General features: G+C 41.4%; 2 protein-coding genes across 4 annotated transcripts in view; both read right to left on the reverse strand.

Moving 5' to 3' along the window:
* Positions 1 to 16,629, reverse strand: part of nacc2 (NACC family member 2) — a 35,030-nt gene extending 18,401 nt beyond the window's left edge. Inside the window, exon 1 of one of the 3 annotated variants that reach the window (XM_019361035.2) lies at positions 16,496 to 16,629. The gene's annotated coding sequence lies outside the window, so the exon portion shown is untranslated. Of the gene's footprint in view, positions 1 to 8,434; positions 8,680 to 12,342; positions 12,866 to 16,495 lie in introns of those variants that run through there. The other 2 variants (XM_005459475.4, XM_005459477.4) reach the window with 2 other exon arrangements.
* Positions 16,340 to 18,772, reverse strand: tmem250 (transmembrane protein 250). The gene is made up of 2 exons (XM_005459480.4): positions 18,562 to 18,772; positions 16,340 to 18,311 (listed from the first exon to the last, which is right to left on the reverse strand). Exon 2 carries the CDS (start codon positions 18,152 to 18,154, stop codon positions 17,735 to 17,737), a length of 420 nt encoding a protein of 139 aa, XP_005459537.1. The 5' UTR covers positions 18,155 to 18,311; positions 18,562 to 18,772; the 3' UTR covers positions 16,340 to 17,734.
* Positions 18,773 to 21,619: the final 2,847 nt, after the last annotated feature.

The following is a 21,619-nucleotide window of genomic DNA, read 5'->3' on the forward strand; positions in this document are numbered from 1 at the left end:
CCTGCCAACAAAGTGTCTGGTTTGATGGGCTCAGGCAGATTTTTTTCTTCCTTCTCCTGTCTTGTTTGGTGATTTCATCGATTGCCAAGACGTTACAGGAAAAATGTCAATGGACAGAGAACAAAGTGACTTTGGTGTCAACCGTGGAATGCAAATCATCTCCAATTACAGCTTAAAAATGCCATTAGAGATAATCGGACAATTACTGCTCAGAAAAACAGAGGTTTTTTTCTTTGATTGAAGGAAGGGTAATCTGAATTTTTGGGAAGCAATAACTCTAAGTTTATGAAGTTATAACTCTAAAGTTAGTTATCACATGAAGGGAGGACCTGTCGCCGGGCAGCTACCATACCGAGGTCCACAAAGGTCTAGGAGTGAGTTTAAGCACAATTATTGCAAGTTTAAGTATTCCTAAAACTTGCAATATCTGTGGATGGCTTAGTCTGGCTTTATCAGGGAAGCAGCAGATTGAAAAATACTTTTTTTTTTTTCAGCGTATCAAGGTAGATGCGTGTGTTGCTGCTCAAACCCAAAGAAGTGAATACCAAATAAAAGAAACACAATTTGTCCTTGGCCTCGCAGTAGGGATGTTGTAGCCCTGCCATGTGACTCTGCTTTGACAAGGACATCAGTTCACTCTCGGGACAAGCGTTTGTGGCATCTCTAATGTGCTCATTTACAAACTATAACTGTGCCATGGCAGGGAGTGTACCGGCTGAAGGACCTAATTGGTTTTATAGCTGATCCCTGCATCGAGAGCGCTTTGATAATTTATTCTTACAAGTGCAATTACAAATCAGGTTTGCCACCGTTGCTGTGCTAGCACTTCTGGCTACAAGGCACCAGATAATCGAGTACACTGGATTTATGCAATTGCCCTTAAGTTAGTTAAAAAAGGCAGCCCCATCCCCCTCCGGAGCATGTGAAGTTATTGAGCTTTTTCTTTTGTTGTCCAGCTGACCAGAAGACTTGTGGTTATTGTCATACCTCCTGAGGATAGTTTCGGTATTTCCTCATATATCCCGAAACCAATACGTTCTACTTTAGAGGTGGCATGGGATAAATTTTTATACGCCAACACACATTTAGTATTCAGTCATCAATATCAAACATATCTCGTTTCAAAATCACAAATGTTAATATATTTGTTAATAATTAATATTAAGGACATCTTCAGGACTTTTTAGAGGGAACCTATTATGCCAGCTTTTATTTAAGAAGCAGCATAATTCCCTTTTGCCTACCTGGCCAGCTGTCTTGCCTTAGATACTCTTTGGATATTCTCTTGACCATTGTCTGGGGATACACTGGCCATAAGATGTCCTGCTGAGTGTCACCATCTGTCACACAAGCTCTATTATTAGGTTAGATTTCACAGGAAGTCTGTATGTTTGTGAGTGTATGCGTATCTTGCCTATGCATTTGTTCCAGGGCATGATTTGATTTCCATGCTGTGTGAGATAGTGAAATGAAACAGCAGGACATGAAAGATCATGACTGGCGATCCTGAACATTTTGAAAAAGATCCTGAATGAAGGGATGAGAGATATTTTTATTTCCGGTTTGTTTCCACATTTTGTAATAAGGGTAATGATGCTAATTTTTTTTCCTTATTAGTTTTTTAAAAAATGTATCTGTAGCTAAAAAAAGTATCTCTTTTGACTGATGACTGATTGGTACTCCTTTACTCACCGCATATACTGCAAGCAAAATTAGCATACATGTGCAACTCTGATGTACACACACTTGCCACTTTATTAGGTACTCTATTTCAACTGCTCCTTAACACAAATATTTATTCAGCCAGTCACGTGGCAGCAACGCAGTGCATTAGACATGGTTAAGACAACCTGCTGAAGACCAAACTGAGCATCAGAGTGGGAAAGAAAGGTCATTTATGGGACATGGTTGTTCTTACAATTCAATTCAGAGAAATTTTGACAAAAAAGTCACAACAAAAGTCACCTCAAGGCCTTGTTGCAGTTAGACGATAGACGATCGTTCTACACAAGGTGATCAAAGGAAGTTTCTTCCTGCTAAAAGGAAGAAATTTCCAGTGGGACAAGGCTGTGGGAGCGGCAGCTATCTGCCGCAACCGGTTGCGGGTGAGGGTAAACAAGAAACAAAAAGCAAAAGAAAAGGGAAACAGGACAGAAGACACAGCAGTTTATAAGGTTTAAACAGAATTACCCAAAAAAGAGAAAATATCCCGTGAATATCTTTTAGTGAAAAGGCGACAAGTCAGAGGAGAATGTTCAGACAGCTTTGAGCAGATAGGAAAGCAACACACCTTAAAGCAGATAGCCTAGAGCAGCAGAAGACCACACCAGGTGGCTCTCCAATCAGCTAAGACGTTGAAGCCAGAATTTGGTGTCAACAACATGAAAGCATGGCTCCATCCTGCTTTGTATCAACAGTAGAGACAGGTGGTGGTGCGTAATGGTGTGGGGGATATTTTCTTGGCAAACTTTGGCACACATTAACTTTAACGCAACCCCAGCCTACCCAAGTATTGTTGGTGACAATGCCCATCCTTTTATGACCACACTATACCAATCTTCTGATAACAGTAAGATAACGCACCATGTCTCAAAGCTCAAATCATCTCAAACAATTTCCTTGAAAATCATAATGAGTTCACTGTACTCAAATGACCTCAACAGTCACCAGATCTCAATCCAATAGAGCACCTTCGGGATATGACATAAAAAAAAAAAAAAAAAGATTCACAGGAAGTAAAGCTGATAAATCTGAAGTAACTGTGTGATGCTTTCATGTCAGCACAAACCAAAATCTCAGAGGAATGTTTCCAGCACCTTGCTGAAACTATGAGACAAAGAATTAAGGTTGTTCTGTAGAGAAAAAAGGTGGGGAGGTGGTGGTGGGGTGTCCAACCTATTATTAGGAGTTAGTGTGTACCTAATAAAGTGGCCTGTGAGGGTACGTCACTTGCAGATGTTATTTTTCGGTGTCTGTTCATATTCAGTCTGTAGGCGTTTATCTTGTTTTCTAACAGTAATTCTTGATAAAAGTCAACGTCTCACTGACAAAACTGACTAAATAAATTTTTTAAAAAAACCCACATATATATTATTATTATCATCTTTGTCTCCAAATATTCTTAGTCAGCAAAGCCAAATGGTTTAAAAAGGAGGTGTATTTGTTGTTTTAGTTCAAGGAACTCCTTTTGGTTCTACTGACTATGATCCTTTTTTTTGGCCTTCAGCGTAGTAACAGATACAAATACAATGTTTGAACTAACGCAACAGAATCAATGAATCTTTGATCCAAGCCTTGCTGAACACCGAGATCGTCTGAAGATAAATGAGAAGCAACGTGGACATATTTAGGGTCTGCTATTGACATTACATCTTGCTATCCAGACTCTAATTTAAGGGTTGAGGACCAGTTCCAGATTTCAAATGTGAACGTGTCTCCAAGGGTCCAAATAAATGTTCTTTTCAGAGGTTTTTAACTTGCTGGAAACAAGCGACATATTGCATAAGACAATTTCAGTGAAAAGGTTCTGCACATATTAAGAAAAAAAACTGTGGATAACAGCTGCGTCGAGGGTGTCAATCAAACAGGGGCATGCAAAGTGAGAGAAATTTAAAACACACGCGATCAGGTCTCTGGAAGGCTCTTCACACCTTCAAGTGTAAAAGCGGTTGTTTTTTAAAAAACAAAAAAAACTCCTACCTAGTAAAACCACCACTTTTTTTTTTTAAATTTACATAAAAAATTGCAATCTACGAGGGATCTTCGATGACAAAAAAAAAAAAAAAAAAAGAAAAAAAGTTCCCAGCAAACCAGCGAGTCACAGAGCGACACAAAGGTAGACAGAGGGTTGGAGAAAATGGAGAGAAAAAAAAAAACAAAAAAAAAAAACACAGCGTCTTGATCACACTGCTCTGCTGTGTCTGAGCTGACTGCTCTACAGTGGCACATGTGTGACATCAGAGAAGCCATGGCTGCCAGAGGAGCCCAGTGCAATGCAAAAATGAGGACGCATCTTTCAGCATCAGTGCCCCACTGTCTACACACAGGAGTATACAAACTCACACATGCACACGCAAACACACCCACGCAGACAAAGGCATACAGAGAAAGCGGTCCCTGCAACGAGTGAGTGCCCCAAGTACATTTCTCAATTAGAGCAGACCGAATGATAACTTTAAAAAAAACAACAACAAGAAAACCAAAAAACAAACAAGAGGCAAAAATAAATATATAAAGCAGCAGGGGACTGAAATGCATTTGATATCAGAATCAGAAAAGCCAAGCACAGGCCACAGGTCATGCCAAAAAAAAAGTGTATCACAAAAGATGGTTTGGTCTAGCAGCAGCACACGTTTATTTTGAGACCTTATACGCAACCCCCCCCCATCCACCCTTTCCCCAACCGAACATCTCTCTCTCTCACACACACACACACACACACACACACACACACACACTTTCCTGTGACCTAAGAACCTTCCAGTGAGCACCATACCAAGCCTAGCACACATGTGCTCAAATAGCATTTAACCTTGGGTAACCTCATCGCACTGGTAAAGCACTGAAGTGGGCTGTGGCTGATCCTACGCTTGTTTATCTCTGTCTCAGGCAAGAAATGAGTAAAGAACGTTGAAATAACCATCGCACATCATGAAAATCCCCTGGAGTTTACATAATGTGTGTAGAAGCATAGGTGTTGGCCACGCAGATATAGGAAATGCACTTACATCATGTAAGGTTTCCAGGAACCGATCAGTTTGATCTGCCTTTTGATGCATGGGTCCTTTGCCATGCTGTTATATAATTCCTCGAGACAGCGTTAAGAAAAAGAAAAATCACTTTTGGAATTTTGTTTTTTTCAAAATACTTTTTCTGTCTGCCAGGTTAGTCACATTGCTAATGGACATGAGGATTGTTAATGAGTAGAGAGTTTTTGTCCTCCTTAGATCAGCCTTTCTCAAACTTCAGAATCCTGCAGTCCAGTTAGAAATCTCAATAAACCCACCAGACTAGTTGCGTTTTAGCAGTTTTAGTTTGATCTTTAACTGACTTGCTTGTCGAGAGCGATTCTTCATTAGCAGCTTTCCTCTTCCCTTATTATAGCCCCCATTTTGAGCTCTTTCCCTGTCAATACTCACACAATGCACACACATACTTGTAGATCACACGAGAGCAATGACGGATAATGTGTAACTAAAAACCCCACGCCTTTGTTTTATTAGTTCTGAAAGAAACAACTGTATCAGTTATATTTGATTGTAACTTTTATCTTAAACCGTTTTATGCATTTGCTGCAAATGATGTCTTGCAGCCGACCAGCAGCAGCTTTAAGAGAGCACGCTGTGAGAACCAATGGGCTTACAGCATTTGCTTTTTGCTGAGGTTTAGATAAGAATCAGTGAAACCACTCTGGTAGGTCAAGGCTATACATGCCAGAGTCTTGCTTGGCTAGGCCGAAGATGAGGTAATGGTCACCTTGACTCAATGAACTTTGGAAAAAAAAAAGTCAAGCTTTTAAACACATCTCAGCTAATATGCTGGATGATGGCCCCATGTTTTGTATGAACAGAAAACAAGCTAAGCATGATGATGATTGGCCTTTACGGATGCAAAGGGATAGATTTTTCTTTTGGACTTTTAAAATGAAGCCAGCTATTTCTAACACTCCGTTTCCCAACACTGGCTAATCGTTACAGTCACAAGCCAAGAAGAATTCCTAGAATTGACACAATCATCCCCTCACCCTCAACCGGTCCCAGCAGATGCCTGCCCCTCCCTAAGCCTGGTTCTGCTGGAGGTTTCTTCCCGTTAAAAGGGAGTTTTTCCTTCCTACTGTCGCCCAGTGCTTGCTCAAAGGGGGTAATTTGATTATTAGGGTTTTCACTGTATTACTGTAGCATCTTTACTTTACAATATTAAGCACCTTGAGGTGACTACTTTTTCGATTTGGCGCTATATAAATACAATCTAACTGAATTGAGCTGAAACCCTAAGAAAAAGTCAAGAAATCAAAGTGGGTTTCTACATCTTGCCCAACGGTCGTGAAATCATCAGGTAAGTCAAGTTGTGATTTAGCAGTAATTGCTAGCACATGTTATCTTTGGAAAAGGGAGGGAGTGAGGGTGGGCTGTGTTGTGAAAACGACCCGCCTCGGATTGCTGTCTTTTTCCACTGGCCCCTCCCAGCATTCGGTCCCGGCTGTTAAGACATGAAGAGCACATGCGGGACAGGTCATCACTACAGAGGAGGGGGGTGCTTTCCCCCTCGCTTATTACCTTGCGCTCTAATTAGCGAGCTTTGTTTACAGGCAGGAGTCTTGAGAGAGGCTTGAAGTTTGCAGCAATTTAATTATGCGCAGCACACAGTGAAAGAGCATGGAAAATTGTGTGTGTGTGTGTGTGTGTGTGTGTGTGTGTGTGTGTGTGTGTGTGTGTGGGGGGGGGCTGCGAGGATAAATGCCATCCACGGTGCTCTCTCGCTGGCTCTCCCTCTCTCAGTCTGGTCTACTCCTGTGCGAGTGTGTGATTCTGTTGGGTTTATGCATGCGACTGTGCGCGTGCGCGTCATCCTCTGAATTACAGGTTCAACTTTCACAGCAAGTCTAATGTACCCTCAGTGGGAGTCTGAGAATCTGACAAAATTGCTCTAATCCTTTTCAATCCTTGTTTTTTTTTTGCTACTGTCTCCAGTTATAATCAAGCACTTTCCAAGAGAATTTAGGGTCAGAGGTTTGGGGGTGGGGGTGGGGGGTGGCTCAAAAAAGTTTGAGATACTGTAAGCGAAAAGATCCAAGTGGTCTCGCCACACAAGCCTCCTTACAAGGCTACGCAGCTTTAATGAATTTTGAACGGCCCAACGCCACAAGTGAAGTGAAAAAAGTGCATCCACTATGAAGTACCATCAAGGAAAAAAAATCAGATTCTCCATCCTGTTTGAGAATGTGATCCCATGACCGTTTCAGAAACACATCCTCGTCATACTTCTTGGTACTCTGTAATTCTCTGCCATGGCTACGTGCTTCTATTCATGCTGAAAATACTTGGAACAATCAAATGTGCACATGCTCCCTTTCGTTTTTTTTTTTTCTCTACTCAAGAACAAATGCACACACACATGCACAGTCTCTCTCTCACACACACACAATCACACACACATATACACAACACAAGCACGACATTCATGCCATGTGATCTTGCTAGGCATTATGCCAACGGCCAAACATGTCACTTACAAGAAATCTCTGAGACACAGAGAGAGGGAGAAATTGTGCACATTTGTCAGTTTGTGAGAGCTCCTTGTCAAGTGTAAGTACAGTGCATACACAGGGAGCAGGAGATTTAGCTGCTACAGTTATCTGCAAGTGTAGTGCGGTGTGGGGGCAGTCGATTCTGAGAAAAAACCAGACACGTGATCTCTGAGATCTAATGTGGAATTGTTCTAAGGAACATGCCATGTTTACTGTTCATTGTCTAAATTCTTGGAAGGCTTCCTGAAAAGCAGTTAGTGAGCCAGAGCGGCCCAAATCACTAACATTTCAAGATTCCTAATGGCTTTCGCTGATCCTCTCTCCCTCTCATTTGGTCCCGCATTATTTCGTCCTGTGCTAACATGCATGTTGTGTAAGTTCACAGGAAATGACAATAGGTGTCGAAAAATTTTCATAGCTGCATTATTATTTCTGTGTGCGCTTTTGGAATACCAAAATAAAATTTGTACAGTACTAAAGAAAAACAAAAGAAAGAAAAACGCCACACATACCTCCAGAAGATATATCTTATCCGTCAATCTGTTTTCCTCGAGAGGCAGGAAGGCTGCCAAACCTACTGGTGTTTTCCAAGAAAAAAACTTGGCCTCATTACATATGAAATGAGCAGGAGATTCGAGGAACTGCCCAACCCTGTTTAGTGGGTTTGGCAAATACCTTTTGTGCTGCAAACGTGTGCCACTCTAATAGCTGAGCTGTAAAACAGCAGCGGTGAAGCAAGACAAGAAATGTGAACCTTCTTGTGCCGACTTTAGCATGAAGTCTAAAGGTCTTCACATGCACTGGGAGCGAACCTAACGAGTAAAACAACTTAAGCAAACACCTTTTGTAGCTAACAGCAAACACACCTTAATGTATGAAACTCCCAACTTCACTCTTACCGATGAGGAAGTATGCGGACAAAGCCCGGTCACTGGGGCCAACAAATTTGCTTAGCATTTACCTGCTTTTCATGAACTCAGAATGTATACTTCTAGTGTTTATTTGTGTCATTCGAGTCTGCGCTGACTGTGACGGCACGTTTTACTCTCACTATCTGCGCTAGTTGCGCACATTACATAAGCCCTGGCTCCATCGCCGTGCTGCCATTCTGTTTAATCCCTAAAAGAGAACGTAACCCGCTTTCTTTTTAGCAAAAAGAAGTTGTCACATACACATGTGTTTACATACCCACAAGCTATGGAGGAGAAAAAATCCTGTCCCTCGTGCTTCTTTCCTTTAGATTGGGAGTGCCTGTGAATGAGCCGTGTTGTTTTCCAGATGGTCGTGATGTCAAAACGGGCTAGGCTGTTACACGTCTTTGATGGAAGTTTCACATCTTATGGTGTCATCTGATCCAGAGTGGCAATACAATCAGTGCATTTGTCTGATCCCACCGGCGTGTCTGAACAAAGTTCACACTACATATACACGTAGCTTTAAAAACCATACATGCCCTGCCTGTATTTTTAGAATTTCCACGTCTTTCCCCAATTCCTGTTTTGACAGGCTTACTTTTATTATTTGCTTTTACTTAATTGCCCATGCCGCTTCTGACAGCTGTATCAGGGCAAAGCTAAAACCCAGAGGGATGGCACATTGAATGAGCGAGTTACCATGTGGCAGTTGCCTGTGCAGAAGTCAGAGAATGCTAAGTTTCCTCTACTGTATTTAAATTGTTTAGCCGTACAGCACATTTTATGCCGTCATCCTAGCTGAGGTATAATTTGCATTTGGAGTGTGCAACGTTAATTGAGGCTTTACATTTGAAAGCAGAAGCCTGCTAAGGTCCGGCAGCATCAAGGGTGAAATCTTAAGTCAGACACTGAGGAAGGGGTGGAGTCTCACATAAGATGCATCTAACTACCAACAATTTTACAGGCGATTCCTTTCCTGAGCAAGTACGGATAAAACTTACCAAACAGATAGGGAATCTGAACAAAATACAAAAAAGGGGGGATTAACCGGCCCTCAAATAGACCACTGCTTTCCCTTACTGAATCAGTGTGAGGCACTGCTTATTTTAAAGCACTTCCTATTAGCATAAGGACATTATTTTCCTCACTTACCCTCTACATACACATGTAGTTGGCAAGAAACACCAAAGTCAATTTTACAGCGTTAGCAGTACTGGGTTAGGGAGGAAGGAGTCATACTCCAGTATTCTTTAGAAACACCACAAAGAGGAGAAACTACATGGCAAAAACACTTGCATGTTCCCCAGAAAGATCCAAATACATGCATGAATGTTAAAGTCTGAGCACGAACAAGCTTACCTCCACATTTAATTAGACGTTACCATGTGCTGGTGTATGTAGATAAATTCAGCTAAAGGAAAAGTGCGTATCTTTCCCAGAATTCCTGAACGCTTACTAGAAATGCCATGTCTTCACAGTTACCCTTAACTGCTTAAACCTCAATTCCATGAACAGTAGCCTACATGCCTGAACATACCAGTAGGAGCAGGTTTTTTTCGTCCATCAGGGTTTAACTCGAACAAGTAGCATGTGTGTTACCAAGAAAGCACAGAAGTAACCTATGAGAATACAATGTATGACTGTTGGTATCGCATACCATCAGCAATGACTCATGCTTGTCTCAGGAAAGGAAAATCATAGACACATAAACACACTCCCCACACAAGTTTACACGCATATACAGAGGAAAGTGCGCCAAGCATGAGGGCGAACATGCGCACATGCATACACGCATGCGCACGTGCACACAGTAAATGAAGCAGCGCTAGAGATGGTTGCTGATTTTTCATCTAGTCGACAGTGCCCTTGTTTGGTTTTTCTTTAATAAAGCCAGGGTACAAATCTGCAGTTAAGATGATCTTTAAAGCCAGCAGCTGCAGGGTTTGATAACCAGCGTGCTACTGTAAATTACATTTGGGATTAACCCTACTTAAATATTTGCTGTGTAAGAAATAACAGGGGAAATCACCTCCAGGTGGCTTTCTATGACTGCTTTACACACTGATGAAGTTAACGACACCCCCAAATCTCTTGCACATCTACAGAGGAATTTACTGGGAACGTCCATTTTCCTGCAGAGCACCTTTTAATTTAAAGGTCTGAGAAGCGATGAGGAAAGAATCTCACCGTTTCCCCTCTCCTTCGGCCTTTTCTCTGTCAGCGTGTCCACATCAGTTTTATTTATTGAATCTCTCTCGCTCTCTCCTTGACACTCCCTACACGCACAGCCCCCGGCCCCCTTGTGGAATGCTGTATAGAGAGAGGCCTATGGAGGAAGGGCATCCCAGGACACAGCTAGAGCACACACAGAGGCACACACATACGTACACTAACCCACTCACTGACACACGCAAATGCATACACACTTTCTCTCTCACACACACGCGCACATACACACACACACACACACACACACACACACACACAGACAAATACAGCTGTTGAGAGCCATCAGAACCCTTTGGCAGATGCCCAAATCAAAGACCACTGGTGTCGGAGGGCCTCCGTTCAGAGAGAAAGAGGGAAAAAAAGGCTCCCATTTTCCATGTATGTTATCTTAAAGGCTGGACATAAAAACTTGGCAGCGTGAGCTAACATTACTGTGAACCGATTTCCTCGTAATGAAGGGAGGGTATGATAAACTGCCCTCATAAAAATCTGTCTCTGTGTTGTCTTAGGGCAACCAGGTACACCTATGGATGCATAATGATTTAAAAGGGCAGCTTAAAATTAGTGCAATGCACCTTCACACCTTCTTATATCCACAGGGTATATATTTATATATATGCAGAAACAGATGGGTGTTAAAACATAAAGTTACACTGCAGTTTGAAAGGGTTCATTCACCTAATAACCCCACCTGAGTGTCACCTGTTGAGGACATGGAAGCTTAATATAAAGTAGGCTGCATTGCTTAACTTTTTGCCACGTTATCATAAAAGTAAGACAAAATGTGTCTAAGATTTTTTTAAAGAAAAAAAAGGCATTTTGTCTTCTTAAGAAACAAACAATTGACTCACCAGTGGACTAGACAATAATAATTACAGCGACAGAGAGAAAGCGTGTGTGCTGGGGGAGGAAAAGTGACAGGAAATGAAGAAAACTACCACAAGCTACATGCCGGGTAGCCACACACTGCACCCATGTACACAAGGAGAAGAGAGAGAAGAGGGGGGTGGGGGGTGTTGTTGTTTTGTATGTATAGCCAGATGGCTCCTGCTGGGGGTTCAAGTAAGGTAAATGGAACCATGGCTGACAGATTTGACTCAACAGCATGCACAAATAACGTATATACATATATTTTTTTCCAACCCATATATGCCAAACATAAACTTCAGAGCCCCCTCATCCCCACTTTTTTTAACAGTCATGTACCTTTCTAACCTAGCCAGTGGGTCAGCCAAAGAGGCCAAGTGTTAAAACCAGACTCTAGCCGAAAAATAACCCCCCCCCCAAAAAAAACCTTGAAACAACAGTCATGAAAATGTAAGCTGATATTCTATAGATTTTCTTTTTTAGCGACTACAACCAATAAAATCATGTCTGCAACACCAGTACCTCCATCCATCCGACCTGAAATCTATAGCATTACAATAGATGCATTATGGGTGGAGATTTTTCTTTTTTCTTTTTTTTTTAACCTCATCGTGACGCAAGACCGATAATAGCTTGCCACTTTCACCACTCAGTACAGTTGAAACTAATGACAACACCAGTTCCTGTGGTTAAGAGCAATGGCCAACATTATCATTAGACTGCAAATTTTGGGTGTTGGGGGGGGGTAGAAGAGGTTAGGGTGAGAAACTACAACTACTATCAGCCTGATTAAATTCCTTCAGAGGCGCGTGGTACAGTTACACATTTTCCGACGTGACTTCGTAAAGTTTAAGGCGCTAACTTAGTTTTAGGTGGCCGTAATAACTGAAATTCCGACCGGCAAAAATAAATAAATAATATTTAAAAAAAAAAAAAAAAAAAAAAAAAAAAAAAAGCTATGAAGAGAGAGGGAGAAACGAGTACTGCATGGTAAAACCTATGCGTCATACGAATCAGGCTCAGTAAATATCAAGCCAAGAGAGAGATAGAGAGAGACAGAAGGGGGGGGGGGGGAGATATATTTACCCGATGCGTCGCTATTCCATAAAATCAGCTGGCCCAGATGTGGCAGGCTTTCTCTTCTTATAGCCTATAAAGTTTGGGAGGCGTTTGTTTTTAGTTTTTCTAAAGAAAAGAAGAAGAAGAAGCAGGCCCCGGTTTCCCTTCGTCCGCTGGCTCACTCTTTCACTTTATCTCCGGCCGCTCGTTCCCCATCTCTATCCCACTCTCTCTTTCTCTGCCCGCTTCTGTCCCTTTGCAGGAAGTAAACGCAGCTCACATGAACAGTATACGGACTGCATGCAGCCTGACATCATGCAGCACTCGGCAAATAGTTCTTTTTAAAGACACAGACATTTTTGGACCCGCCAGGTTACTGTAGGTACTCTGTCCTACTGTAGTCTACGCGGCAAACGGGCTGTCGGCAGCAGCGGTCGGTCATATCGTGCGCCTTCACGGACACATGAACTCGCTGCACTCTGCGGGCTTTAAAGGTGTAGACTGCTGCGGAACACTTTTTAACGAGCTCACCGGACAGGTTCGCGCGCGTCCACCCCGCCACTAACGTGTTCCTGAAAAGACAACACACTTGGGAGCACATTTGGGGGGCTATAAGTAGGGCAGGGGAGGGTTGCACGGCTCAATGAGACCCCATTCGGTGTCGTCTACATGTGTGGTTACTTCACGTGTCATTATGCGATGACAGTCATGATGCGCATGTGTGCCGTTCTGCTAAATTATAAGCGCCAACTGCTGGCGGTGTGACCTCAAGTCAACTTTTCTTTACTGCAGGCCTGTATCACGGTGTCACAGCACGATAAATCACTGCAGGAGCCTCCAGTCTACCACATGAAATCGCCATATTCGTTTATTTAGGTTTTTCACAATGTTATACTATATTTACCGTATTGACTTGAGTTATTTTATGATCGTCCAATCACATTTTTACTTTTCACTTGTAAATTTATACACTGCAATAGCAATTAAAATCAGTGATTTTACCAGGCGTTTTAGTGATTTTAACTGTAGTTCATACATACACACATATATCAGGGATGTCAAGCATAAGGCCCAGGGGCCAGAACTGGCCATGTAAAGACTAGAATCCGGCCCACTAGACTTCTTTAGAAAATGTAAAAGGACTGCATAGATTTTGAACTTTTAACTGTATTTTCACAAGTTTTAGAGCTTTTCCTATTGATAAAGACCCCCACACTGATTGCCAAGGACATTTTCTGTGAATTAATGAAAACTTTATATACTCAATTTATAATTACAGGATAGTATAATTAGTCTGTGCAATGATCTACCAGAACTTTTTCTGTAACATTACACTTTGTTGGGTTGAGTTTCCTTTCACCTTTTATTCTAGATAAAACACACACACACACACACACATCTATGTTTGCAGGGTTAACATATAGTACTGGTTTTTGTAATAAAGCTGTTATTGTATGTGAGCATACATGACATATTTGTTTCTGTAATGGCACCAGCATCACTGGGAGAGTACAGGTCAGGAGGATCCCAGCAAAGAGAAGGCTCTCTGTGAGATAACCTTCTGTGGTACCAGATGTATGGAGCAACAGCGGGTACAAATGTAAATGTGGAGAGGCTGTGTCTTTTGTATTTCCTCTGTAGCATGAGAGAGATAACCCCCGCATGAATAAATATCTCAATCCACTTGGAACTATCTTTTTCATATTCGCCTTCCTCAATTCAACCACCATCCTTTAGTTTCACTGATCTGGCCTGCAAAGAGGGCTGTATGATGTAACATGAGTTTACAGTTACAAGTACATTTACTTACAAAATATATACGAGTCAGTCGTTCTTCTCCCTTTTTATTTGCATATTCACACATTTTTTTTTAAAAGTAGCCTCCTAAGTTGTAGTAGTATCCTAATGACTGGTGACCTCTGGTGACCTCTTAAACCACTTAATTAATTTTATAGGGTGGCTGGATTATCTTTAGAGGCCAGAAGAGAGAAAAACAGAAAATATTAATGCAGTAATTGTATGTATCTTTGTGAAACTAAGTAGAACGAGTGTAGATATCTAACTGCTGCACTCAAAAATGGATTTTTCGCCTTTAAAAAACATCCATCCATTCGCTTCCGCTTATCCTTTCCAGGGTCGCGGGGGGCACTGGAGCCTATCCCAGCTGTCATAGGGCGAGAGGCGGGGTACACCCTGGGCAGGTCGCCAGTCTGTCGCAGGGCCAACACACAGGGACAGACAACCATTCACGCTCACATTCACTCACACATTCACACCTAGTGACAATTTGGATTATCCATTTAACCTATCCCCTCAAACTGCATGTCTTTGGACGGTGGGAGGAAGCCGGAGTACCCGGAGGGAACCCACGCAAACACGGGGAGAACATGCAAATTCCACACAGAAAGACCCCGGCCTGATGGTGGAATTGAACTCAGGACCTTCTTGCTGTGCGGCAACAGTGCTAACCACCGTGCCACCGTGCTGCCCCTTTATAACAAATCATCTGAAACTGGTTTCTTGAACATGGCAATGAGTTTACTGTACTCACTTTCATGAGTACAATACAGCAGTAGTCATGACTGCTGTACCGTACTCATGACAGTTGGAGAAATGTTTTCAGCACCTTGTTGAATCTGTACTGCAAAGAATTACATTTTCTGCTGGCAAAACGGGGCCCAACCCAGCACTAGCAAGATTTAGCTAGTAAAGAGGACAGTTAGTGTAAGTATTTAAAGGTATTTCGATTAGTTTCCTCAACAATCATTGCTACATATACTAACCTATTCCATGATGACAAATAACTCTTAGTCCTGTGTTATTTCAGCATAAGCGTATATACGTTTATATATGTTATAAAAGTCTGTGGTAGCACTTTAATATTCCTAAAGTTAGGGTCATAATGATCTTTTATTATTTAAGCACACACCTATTGTCATTCATTTTTACAAGGACTTTTGTTTTTCCCAGTTGTGGCTTACAGCCCAGCCAAACCAGTAAAAGCCCTAAGTGTAGCCTAATTAAATGACAGCTTTTGCTGTTTGCTCCAGTAAACTGTCATTTTGCAAAGCTGAATGTTGACACACGATATTTTACTTTCTGCACCAACAACAAAACCTGATCTTGTGTTTCGTACGCATTTCCATATTCTCGTTTCTCATAAAGGCCGGGTTAAAAGTTCAAGATAAGAGCTGGAAAAAAGGAAACAAACGCAAATGTCGGTGAAACTGACAAGTCATTCAGACTAAGCAAAAAAATTCAGCTTTTCATAAAGAATGAAGAAATGAAACTGAACAGTGACTGACTTAATCATCAAGCCCACCTAAAGAGCTATGTTGGCATCACGGGACAATTCATGTTCTCTAGTTCTCTGTGTAATTCAGGCTGTCAGATTGACCTGGCTCAGAACATGAGGCATATGATGTGTTGATCCAATGAACAAAAGCTTATTGTTGCTCTGATTAGCCATTTATAGCCCGGGGCCTTGTGGGTCTGAAGCATGTCTCAGTCAGCCCACCAGCCACTGTGTTGAAAGTTCAAATCTAAAGTTGGTACTCTGTACTTCCATCCTCTTTTGCATGCTTTCCTAATCATGGCTATCCAACCTAATGCTTATGCATGACAAGAACAAAAAATAGTTAAAATCTTCAAAGCAAACCCAGGTTTAGAATTAAAGCGCACATTTCAGTGCCTTCATTAGTTCCAGTAAGGCATACTTCATGCCATGTGAAAATGAGGCTATATAAGGTGATTGGGGCACAGCCATCTCCATTGTTATGCTTGGCACAAACAGCAGGATCTAGTTGTGGTTGGTGTTTGCGTGCTGGAGGAAGCTAAACAGAGAAGTCTGTCAGAGCAGCTCCGAGACCATGTGAAGAACGACTGATTGAACACTTGACCCAAAGCCGTTCTCAGTTTGAACTGTCACACACTCTTATGACACAGCTCGAGGCATGCCGTCATGAGTGTTAGACTACACAGTAAACACATTCATTTGGCCATGCATTGTAAAGCACAAACCAGCTCATGGACAAAAAAGAATTTATTAAACAGCTTTAAAAAAAAATGTTTGTGACTCAGGCTATACCCTTTGCCCTATTTTGCCCAAAACATATAAAAAACACAACAAAAACTTTCTGATGCAGCACATTCAAGGCAAAAAACTCCCAAAACACCTTACCTGATTTTAATTTGGCCACTGCCATCTCCTTGTTCACCTCTCCATCACTTACAGGACTCCTGCTATTTTCAGATTGCTCTCTGGAAGTCCTACGTTTTAAACACTCGCCTCCCTCCACGGGCTTTAAACTCGCGCAGACAGGGAACGTCAATACCTGTGTCATCATCTGTCATCTAGCTATGAGACCAAGCCTGAAGGCTGGTTGCAACTAGGAGCACAGGTGTTGCTTATTTCCTGTCACTCACGAGGTTGTGCACCATGAGTTCGCCTCCTCTCCCCTCCCCCAGGAGTCAGACTGTCAACAGAAATATGTACTGTAATGTCTTAAGCTGTCTAAGGGAGGACATTCAGCACAAGCGACCTCAAAGCTGGTTTTTTTTTGGTCATACCAACACAGTTGTGGCTTTCCGTCTGCCCTCCTCACCAGATTTGGATTTTTATTACTTTGAACGCTTCCTTAAACTCTAACTCAGAGTAAAGCGTCACTGTTTTGACATAGTGAAGAAGATCCAGTGCACATCCCAGATTCGGGTGGGAACAAGACTTCCAAGGAGAATTCTAAAAATCACAGGAGTGTGCAAAGGGTTCAAGCACCAAATCGACAGACAGTGGCCAAATTTGAATCCAGGGAAGTTTTTTTTTCTATTTATCAGGTGGAGTCAGTCAACTTCTTTTTTTTTTTTTTTTTTTTTTTTAAACTGTGCTTTCTATTTTACATTGTAATTTTATTTATACACTACATCAGTTAAATGCACCGATTCATACACAGTATCATGACATCCACTTTGTGCTCTAGCATGACTTTTTTGTGACACAGATCACTGACCTGCATCCACAGTCACGATGCACATCAGTCATCTGTTAAGTCACTCCTCCATGCAACAAACACATTCCTAGATGAGATGTCCTTTAAAGTCCATTAAGACGTTTTACAAATGGCACAAAATACAAGAATAACTTCATATAAAGTCACAAGTCTCACTCTCATTTTTGACATTTCTAACTTCTCTGAAGTATGTAGGACTGACATTTTTTAAAAGAACAACTATGTTTAAGCCACGCAGACTGGTTTAAAGATCGCATCAATGCTTCTGATGCTTCTTATTGGATTTTAACCTTATCTACAATAAACCAAATGAGATTTTGCGCCTTTTCTGACTAGAGCCGAGTCAAATATAAGTATCTGAGTGCAAAACTTTCACATCACACGCCACATTTATCATGTTTCTCATGACAGAGCTACATATCCACGAACACCATTAAGCACCAGCCGAGTCCCCCCACCAGAAACATGGTGATCTGCATGCTGTATATAATCAGGTCATTAAGCACACCCAAGTCCAGTCGCCGGTGCCCCAGCAAAAGCAGGATGACAGACAGCTTGTATTGCAGGCGCAAGAGCACACGCACGCTGATGTACTGCAGGAAGAAGAGCGCAGAAAGCGACACCCAGAGCAGAGAGGTCAGCAGGCTGCAGCCAAAGTAGAGGAGGAAGCGGAGGAAGCTGTACATGCAGCGTGAGCGCAGGTACAGGTCAAAGTTATTGTACTTAGTCCGCACTAGCTTGGAAGTGTGTGCCGACCCACAGGCCGAGTGCATGCAGGTGGTGTGGGGGCCATGGAAACTGCGCACCCGCCGTGGGATGGGGATCACAGGCATGGATGGGCTACAGGAGCCCAACAAAGTGCACTGGAGTCCTTGATCCAGATGTGAAAGCCGCTTCAGGGGAGGCAGTTAGCTTCATGGGGAGGCGATCCAGGATGCTCCCTTCCCTCTGCTGTCAGTCAGGGGTTCTCTTTAAAAATGGAACAAGGCTCTGTGAACAAATTAGATGGTTAATATGCTTTTAAATGCACATTCAAACGGCACACACACCTACAATAAAGGCAAGCTTATACACAATACCCATAGATATGCACGTTGAAAAAGACCTATGTATATTTAAAAAATTAAGCTAGTGATCATACTTGGATGATTAAACCATAGCCACAGCACAGTATATGCAACCCCAAAGCATCCTTTCTTCATATTGTGGTCTAGAGATAAGTAACAGTGCAGAATCTTACATGAAACACCGAGACGTCTTCCTCCACAACAAAACAAAATATCACGGCTGTTTGACTCGCATACGTCCAGAGGATTGCATCACATTATTTAAATTTTCCAGCAACATGCATACAAGCTTTATTTTCCTATTTTTTTCTTTCTCAAGATAAACCGTGAAGGCGGCAGCGAGCCGGTGCGTTTACGTCCTGTCGCAAAATATACGAGTCATCCTGCTGTGACGGCAGAAGCCGACTTAAAGGGGAAGTGCTCCTCAAGAAAAGGAGCTTGGTTTAGATTTGTGCTTGTTTGCTCGTATGTAATGTTCAGCTGCTTTGCAGTTATTTTAGCAACCACATATTAAGCAAGTATTACGTATGGTTTGCGCAATATGTCGACTGCAGATATGTGTGTAGGCCTACTACAACTCGAAGGCGAATCATATTAGTTTAAGCTAACTTCAAGGGTCACAGTTTCACCACCGTTTGGCCTTTAGACCACATTTCTTCAGCATGAATAACGTTTAGAAAAGCAGCACGCAGTTCCTGGATATGTTACAGTCCTTACAGTGTGCAAATAAGGTCCAGGAAATATCAAAAAAACATTTTATTATGTTTTTCTTTCTTTCTTTCTTTTTTTTGCTGGAAAAAAAGACATTTTTTTTGTTGTTTTGCCTCTGTACACCATCACAGTGGATTGTAAATTAGCAATGATAATATGTGATTGAAGTGCAGTGTTTCAGTTTTAATTCAAGGTTGTTTTCTTTTTTTTTTACATAAAATATATATATGGAGTGGCCAAGTTAAAAAAAAAAATCTAGTACATCCTCAAGAAATGGTCAGCAATGCCAAAAGGTGTGAAAGATTACAGACGGTAACTACAGTGCATGATGACAGAATTCTTTCCATGGTTAAGAAAAACCACTGCACAAGTCAAGAACTCCCACAAGGAGGTAGGCGCATAATTGTCGATGTCTAAAGTCGAGAGATGCCTTCATGAATGGAAATACAGGGTTTGCAGCAAAGTGCAAAACACTGGTTACACTCAAGACTAGGAAGGAAGGAAGGAAGATTGTATTTGTCGGAAATCTCCAAAAGTTGAATCTGTTCATCTGGATGTAGCGTTTTGTGGGAGAAACGTTTTGTCACTCATCCAAGTGACTTCTTCAGTCTCAGCTGACTGCAGGTTTCCCCAAACCTTATAACCAGTACATTTGCATAATGACTGAAACCAGCCCACTGAAGGAACAATGGGCTGTGAGGTCAGTTCCTTAATCATAATTATGCAAATTACTTTCCTGGATGATTGAGAATGCATCAAGATATTTGTCGGAAACTTTGTCAGCACAGTTCTGAAAAACAAACAAGCAAACTTTGGACAGATGAAACCCAGATTAATTAACACCAAAATGACCATAAGAGATAAACATTGACGTGAGTTTGGCCGATTAAATTCGAGCATCTGAAAATGGAGGACTGCGTACAAAACTGGTTGCAGTTCTAAAAAGTTCATGCAGAATTTTGCATAAAACTCCTTGAATTAACGCGTAAAGTCTGCACTTCAATCACAGTCACATATTGTATGATTTGAAATCCACTGTGGTGGTTTATAGAGCAAAACTGCAAGAAATGCTATACCTAACTGTATGTTCACAGTCACCTGGGTGTCTCATTAATCAGATGTGTTCACAAATATTCTGAATTCCTTAAATCTTGCCCTTGACAAATACCCCCCTATTATAATCAAAATAATAACAATGTGAGTAAAGTAATGTCAATGAAAATATAAAACTACAAGAACACTGCTAGTGCATTAAAAAAGTATTTTCAGCCTTTCTGAATACTGCTAAATAATATATATATTTAAAATCACAATAACATCTGGTTGGTGTGCTGTTTACCACACCAAATGCAATAAAAGCTACCATTTAGGACTGTTGCATTAGACTGCATTAGTTTACCTTGACCTATTAAACCTGTGTTTTACAGAAGCCAGCAAATTGGAGTCCTGTGACTTGCGGCCGTTTTAGTAAAAAGACGCCATAAAGGGCAGTCTGCAAACCAAACACATTGTTGCTATGCATGTCCATTTGCACGTCCTCATAAGCTGTGTGCCACATAAACATGGTCAAGTCTCTCTGTATATCACGTAACCTTCACTGGGCAGATTTATTGGTGAGCCCAAGGATTACATCTCTGGTATCTGTCAGCAAGCCAGATGGCAGCAGGTGACCATAAGTCATAATAAATGCAGGGGTATTTTTTTATTTTTTTAAAGGCGTTTATTACAGTTGTTAATAGGGATCTGGGTCACTTTGCTGAGAATTTAAAGGTGTATTATGCAACATTAGAAAAACAAACCTATAATATTTAATCAAACAAACATAAAGCTGTCACCGAGGCTGAATATATGAATCTGTGTGCTTTTCTTTCGCATTATGATTGATTTTAGTAATGAAATCCATAGCATAATAATTTGAGTGGTAGCCAAAGTCTGAAGTCAGCTCTGACCTTACAAATTTAATAGCTGTATATTTATTAAAATGGAGAGTATTTTCTGTGCTCACTAGCATAAAATGTTATCGGAGCGCTTTCCATTATAAGTTTGTAGTGGTTCGCTTCACTCCTTGAATCAAAAACTGTCTCTCGCCGATCTCCTTTCCCCCCCAAATTTGCTCTGTATTACTTAATAAATCTAAAACGACACCATACACTTTATACCACACTCTTCAAGGTGCCATGGTGCACATATTTGATAAAAGTTACACTGTAATTACAATAAAATCTATTCTCATTACAACCTGCATTTCAGTTGTTGTGTATAATCTCCGTCTGTATCACAACTGTGGTAAAAAGTGTGTGCTGGGCATAGATAAGTGAGTGCAGCCTTTAAACCCACTCACCAGCAGTAACAGCCGTCTATATTCTATATAATGCAGACAGTATTGTTGTATCCTACAGATGCCTATATTGCTTCCTTCAGTGAGATATTTACCGAGAACGTTTTCTCTTAAAGAGTTCTTAAAAGCTCAGGGTCGTTGCTGTAGCGCTTATTGGAAGCGACGCTTTGAATGCTGCATTT

The sequence above is a fragment of the Oreochromis niloticus genome, linkage group LG7, assembly GCF_001858045.2.
Source record: "Oreochromis niloticus isolate F11D_XX linkage group LG7, O_niloticus_UMD_NMBU, whole genome shotgun sequence".
NCBI classification, from domain to species: Eukaryota; Metazoa; Chordata; class Actinopteri; order Cichliformes; family Cichlidae; genus Oreochromis; species Oreochromis niloticus.